This window comes from Melospiza melodia, unplaced genomic scaffold (assembly GCF_035770615.1).
Source record: "Melospiza melodia melodia isolate bMelMel2 unplaced genomic scaffold, bMelMel2.pri scaffold_32, whole genome shotgun sequence".
Lineage (NCBI taxonomy): Eukaryota > Metazoa > Chordata > Aves > Passeriformes > Passerellidae > Melospiza > Melospiza melodia.
In genome coordinates this window covers 10141702-10148239 of record NW_026948638.1, presented here as the reverse complement: position 1 = coordinate 10148239, position 6538 = coordinate 10141702, and the positions used below count along the sequence as shown (strand labels likewise).

General features: G+C 48.3%; 1 protein-coding gene across 1 annotated transcript; it reads right to left on the bottom strand.

Annotated features, from left to right (window-relative positions):
• Positions 1–541: 541 nt before the first annotated feature.
• On the bottom strand, positions 542–1492 carry LOC134434151 (olfactory receptor 14J1-like). The gene has a single exon (XM_063182838.1). The coding sequence runs from the start codon at positions 1490–1492 to the stop codon at positions 542–544; it is 951 nt and encodes a 316-aa protein (XP_063038908.1).
• Positions 1493–6538: the final 5046 nt, after the last annotated feature.

The following is a 6538-nucleotide window of genomic DNA, read 5'->3' as shown; positions in this document are numbered from 1 at the left end:
TGTACGGACCTCTGTCGGGCCGAGAGAAAATCTTGTAGATAAAAACTAATGAACACTGAAGACCGAGAAAAAACCTGAAGACTCTTTTCGTCCTTTGGAGCGCGGGCTGCCCAAGGCCATCCCGAGCCTTTCCAGGCCATCAAAAACAGCCGAGAACGGGACAGGCAGCAGCACTGGCAACACCAAATGCTGCTGCTGCTGGGCACAGCTGCTGGGCCAACACTGATCGTCCCAGCTCTGCACACAGACATTGCTCCTGCAGCTCCAGAGAAGGCAACAAAAGGGGGATCCCTGCAGAGAACTTTGCTGGGTGTTCCTTTTGTTCCTTTAAAGCCACCAAGATTGCAGCCACTCATTGACACAATCTGTGGCCAAACAGAAGATGGTGAGAAACAAAATTAAAAATGGCACAAATAATGACATTTCTTGTTGGACAACATGAAAAAGCTAAAGCAAACTAAAAGAACTTTCAAAATGAAACCAATGAGAAGTGTCAAAGTTTACTTTTATTACAAATGATTGATTTTAACTGGCCAACAGTTTAATGTTTCTGATACCATCCAATCATCAGTCTCCTCACTGCAGCCTTGAGCTCCTGGTTTCTCAGGCTGTAGATGAGGGGGTTCAGGGCTGGAGGCACCACTGAATACAGAATTGACAGGACCAGATCCAGGGATGGGGACGAGATGGAGGGGGGCTTCAGGTAGGCGAACAAAGCAGTGCTTACAAAGAGGGAGACCACAGCCAGGTGAGGGAGGCATGTGGAAAAGGCTTTGTGCCGTCCCTGCTCAGAAGGGATCCTCAGCACTGCCCTGAAGATCTGCACATAGGAGAAAACAATGAACACAGAACAACCAAACACCAAAAAGGCACTAACACTGAGAAGCCCCAGTTCCCTGAGGTGGGATGTGGAGCAGGAGAGCTTGAGGATCTGGGGGATTTCACAGAAGAACTGGCCCAGGGCATTGCCATGGCACAGGGGCAGGGAAAATGTATTGGCTGTGTGCATGAGAGCATTGAGAAAGCCACTAGCCCAGGCAGCTGCTGCCATGTGGGCACAAGCTCTGCTGCCCAGGAGGGTCCCGTAGTGCAGGGGTTTGCAGATGGACACATAGCGGTCGTAGCACATGACGGTCAGGAGAGAAAGTTCTGCTCCCATGAAGAAGATAAGCAGAAATACTTGGGTAGCACATCCAGTATAGGAGATTCTACTGGTGTCCCAGAGGGAATTGTGCATGGCTTTGGGGACAGTGGTGCAGATGAAGCCCAGGTCGCTGAGGGCCAGGTTGAGCAGGAAGAAGAACATGGGCGTGTGCAGGTGGTGGCCGCAGGCTACAGCACTGATGATGAGGCCGTTGCCCAGGAGGGCAGCCAGGGAGATGCCCAGCAAGAGGCAGAAGTGCAGGAGCTGCAGCTGCCGTGTGTCTCCCAATGCCAGAAGGAGGAAGTAGCTGATGGAGCTGCTGTTGGACATTTGCTGGTGCCTTGGCATGGAGATCTGAGAAAAAACTAATCATGGAATAGTTGGGCTTGGATAGCACTTTAAATATCCCAGCACAGCCTGGAGGCACTTTCCCCCACTGCCTGCCTAGGGCTCTGCTGCCTGGAACTGTCCCTGCCAGCAGCTGCTTCCCTGTGCCCAGGGCTTGGCCCTGCCAGTGCTGCCAGAGCCCAGCCCAGCCCTGGGGGCTCAGCTCTGCCCTGCAGATCCCTCCCAGCTCTGACACTGCCCCCAGGGGCAGCTCTGGCTCTGCAGGCTCTGATAGCAACATCAGAGCAACCCTAAGGAGGTTGGCAAAGCGACACTGATGCTGCCTCTAAGGGCCCTGTGCTGATATCTGTAATTTCCTGATGTAGTAACATCTGAGAAAAATTTCTTTTTTCTCATCCTGGACTGGGAGATGATTATCTATGTGCAATTTCCCATCCAGGAAACCCAGAGCAGTAGAGTAATAAAGCAAGAATTCCCCTTTTATGCAGGCCCTGCCTTGCTCTATTCCCTGTATAATCTACTTGGAAACATTCTACAGTTAAATGCCATGCTGGGAGCAGTCCTGAACAATGCAGCATCATCCCCACACAAGGAGAACACTTCCAAGCCGTACCAGCTGTCTCCTCCCACCCAGATCTTGTCCCCCAGTGCTGGGAGCAGCTGCCAGGGCTGGCTGAGAGCTGTCCCTGGCAGGCAGCAGAGTCCCTGCCCCAGCACAGCGGCCTGGGCTGCAGGACCCTGCTCTGCAGGACAGCCCTGGGCACCCCTGGCTGCTCTGCACAAGAGACAATCAGAGAATGTACTCACAGGGTCTGTAGGCATTGGGATGTTCCAGCTTGAGGAGATGGCTCCAGGAGCTGCAGCTGCATTGTCCTGCAGCCAGAGGTTCCTGTGCCAAGAGCTGGCAGTGACTGTGCCCCAGGCACTTCTCAGCACCTTCCCAGCCCTGACTGATTGAAGCTCTCTGTGCCTCTGTGCTGTGCCAGGGTGGCTGCAGGCAGTGCCCCAGCCCTGCTGGGCTGGCAGAAGAGCTGCTCATCAAGAGAAATGTGCTTTTGAAGGTTTACTTGGTTACCAGGAGCTGCCTCTGTGCCAGGAGCCCAGCCCAGCTCAGCAGCACAGACACAGCATAAGGACCTTAATGAGCCTCTGGGGCTTTGTGCTGAGGCCCTGAACATCAGTCCCTGAGAGGGAGCTGAAGAAACCTCTCCAGAACTCCAAGTCAGAATCACACTCCAAAGTTTCTTGGACTTTTAATGGGTCCCCCTGAGGGACACAGCTGAGAAAGTGTCCCCAGGCCTCAGGCAGAGCAGAGAACTGGAGGCCGTGATGAGAGGTGGGGACAAAGAGAAGCCAAGTCTTGGTGCCCTGGGGCACAGCAGGGTCTGTGCCACCAAGGGCTGTGAGGAGCCACCTTGTCCTGAGGCACTGGGGCCTCCTGGCACAGCTCTAGCCAGGCTGGGCACTGTCAGCCCCTTGTCCTGCCCTCAGCATCCCCCCCAGCCCACATCCCAGTGGCCTCGAGGATCTGCTCGAAGGAGTCTCTGGTGAGCCTTGCTCAGGAATGGCCCTGGGGACTCCTTAATGCTTACAGAGTTTTTCAAAGGACTTTGGGTTTTGCTTTTGCCTTGGAGTCTCTGAGAGGTTTGTGCAATCATGGCCTCCAATTATCTGCTGTAATCAGTCCCTGGAGAGGCTTTGTCTGTAACAACACTCTGTGGGGCTCATTAATACTTCAAGGTACTTCAGTTTTTTTAAGGTACTTGGTGTTTCCCTTTTGATACAGACTCTGTGAGAGCTTTGTGCAATCACGGCACCAATTATCTGCTTTAACAAGTCCATTGAGAGCTTTGTACAGACACTATTTGGGGCTCATTAATACTTTGTGGTACTCAAAGTTTTTAAGGTACTTTGAAATTTCTATTCTACACTGAGTCTCTGAGAGGTTTTTGTGCCATCCTGACCTCCAAATCTCTCCTCCAAGGAATCCATGTGGGGTCTGTGGTGCAGATGGACCACAGTTGAACCCATTTCTGCTTCAAGACACTTTGGGTGTTTCCTCTGACTTTGACTCCTGGAAAGGTTTGTGCAATCTCCTCTCAGGCCCTGAGGTTCCAGGGCTGTGCTCTAAATGCACCACAGGGCTCATCAGGATCAAGCAAGTCTTGACAAACCATGGCTCTGCCTTGATTTTCCTCTGGTCTGGAGTAGTTCATCAGGAAGATTTCCTTTTACAGTTATGGAAAAATATTTCAAAGAGCTTCTTAGCAATATGTATTCCTGTCTTAAAGGGTGCCTTTATTGCTGTTCCTATTGTACAAGAAGTGATTGCAGCATTCTGTGGTTGATATTGGTCCAGGGTCTCTCCTAAGGAAGTCTGGCCAGGTCAGTGAAGTTTTACCCCAAGCACTGACCCAGTGTGGACAACCTTGCCCCACATTCCCTAACCCCATGTGAGAAATGATTTTTACTTTCAAAAATGTAAATGGTTTATTAAGACCTTATCAAAATACAACAGAAGACTGAATAAAGAAACGAACACAGCACCAGGAGCAAAGGATTCAGTCACTATGTGCTCATCTACAAAATGGATGCTCTGTCTTTTATACCTCTAGCCCCTACCAAAGTCTTGTCAATCCACTCCTTCTTCACTGTCCAGTGGTGGAGATCCCTGTCTAACACCTTGATTGGAGGTCAGGTGCTGCCACAGTAAAAAGCCGACCCTCCCAAATGCCCCGACTACTGAGACCATCCTGTGATAACAGTGCAAAAGGGAGGGGAAGGATGACTATACATCTACAAAACTTGTCTTAACTTATATTTAATGTTCGCCCCTTAATTGTGATAGTCCGCCATAGGATTACTCATCTATAACAAGCTGCCCTTTTCTTTTTCTAGAAGTAATTTTGCTTGAACAATTAAGTAAAAAATTTTATCCATCTCTTGAATGAGTCATACCAGCATCTGTTGATGTGGGCAAGGAAACAGTGGGAACAGGAGAAAAAATCTCAGGTTTTATTTAGACACACTTATTTGGAATGGACAAAAGGGCATCACAGAGGTCCAGTATGGTTTTGGTTCCCACCTACTGTGCCTATGTGGCTGCTACCATAGTCAGTGTATTTTAGGGGTGAATACAGAGGCCAACTCGGTCCTGCCCTCCAGTCCCTGTTGAATTAAAAGACAGTTGAGGAATTATAGAGGTCAGGTATGGCCTTTTGTCCCTACCTTACCATGGCTATGGGTTGCTACCCACAGCAGGGCTATGGAGCCTTCTTGGTAGCAAACAAAGGGGCCAACACACTCTTGCCCTCCTTCCTTTGTCTTATTTTCTTAGAGAATCTGTCCCATTACCTTTTACAGTCCCTTGTGTACTTCTCGTCAGCAGATGCTGGTAATTCTAACCCATTAAAACAGGAAGACAGTTCTCGAGCTGGTTGGTGGAAGCTTGATCCACTTTTTGGGTGTCTTGGTGTTTTTCTGGTTGTCTTTCAGTCTTTGGCTAGTACTCCATGCGCTACCTCTTTTTCTATATCCACAAACACATAGAAGGGTTTGTCTAAGGCAGGAAGACTCAGTGCTGGTGCACTAATTTTTGTTTTAAAAGCTTCAAACATTTTTCATTGTCTTTTTCCCACCTAATCTCTTCTTCAACTAACTTTTCATACAAGAACTTGATGGCCTTCATGTATCCTTCAATCCATAGCCTACAATATCCCAACAGACCTAAAACCTTCTGAGTTCTCTCTTAGTTTTTGGCCATGGGAGTGAGACTATTCCCGTAATTCTCTCAGGGTTCAGCCACCGGCTCCCTTGACAAATCACATGTTCTAGGTAATTTACTTCTCTCTCTACAAATTTGAGTTTCCCTTTTGATACCAGAAGTCCTTGGTCCCCCAGAAAATTTAACAACACTATGGTGGATTTCCAAACTTCTTTTCCTTCTTGCTATGAAGAAGCAAATAATTTACATATTTGATGAACTTTATCTCAGGTTTAATGGAGAAGAGCTGTATTACTTCTGCTAGGGTTTGATCAAACAGGTTTGGGGATTCAGAAAACCCTTGGGGTAACCTAGTCCACCAAGTTCCTTCCTCCCAGAATCAGGGTCCTCCCATTCAAATGCAAATACATCCCACTTTCCCCTGGCAGTGGGTACACCCAAAAAGCATCTTTTAGGTCTGTCATGCTAAACCACTGGTGTGCTGGGGGGATATCACTCAGTAGTGTTTAGGGGTTAGGCACTACTGGGTATCAATTCACTGTTCTTTTGTTCACTTCTCTTAATCTTGGACAAGCCTGTAAGTCCCATCTGACTTCTTTACTGGAAATATGGGTGTATTATGGGGGGACATACATGGTCCTAAGGTCCTGTCCTCAAGTAGGTCCTGGATCAGCAGCAGTAATCCTCGTCTCCCCCTCCAGGGAGAGTGGGTATTGTATATACCCAGACAGGATGGTTCTCATCAACTATTTTTATTACTATAGGTTTCATGTTCTGTTTACCTTGGTTTTTTGGTTTTGCCCAAACCATCTCATGAATTTTGCCCTCATCCTCTGCCCTTAATTAGAGCAGTTTAACTACCATTTTCCCTTCCTCTGGGAGCACTCATATGTCAAACTGTGTCAAACTGCATCTGTAAATCCCATCGTAACAAATTTCACTCTGCTTCTGGAACTAATAGAACATCCCTAATTCCTATTTATTTGTTTCTTCAAACTTTATTTGCTTTATAACTGAGGCTTTGAACCCTTCCCCTTTAGCACCTACTATTTGCACAGTATCTTGACCCTTTTTGCACGCCTTTGGGATTCTACCAACACAAGTTCTTTCAGCCCCCCTGTCTACTAAGAACTCAAATTCTTCCTTCTGGGGATCTATTTTTAAAGATATCAAGGGCTCCTGATGGTATTCTGTCCCCAGGAGGTAGAGCCCCTGACGCCCCTAGTCTTCTACTTCTCCTTTTGGCTCAGTCTCACAGACCCTCAGCTCCTTCTCCCTCTGGGAGAAATGCTTTCTGACATGCTCACTCTCTTCACAGTAAA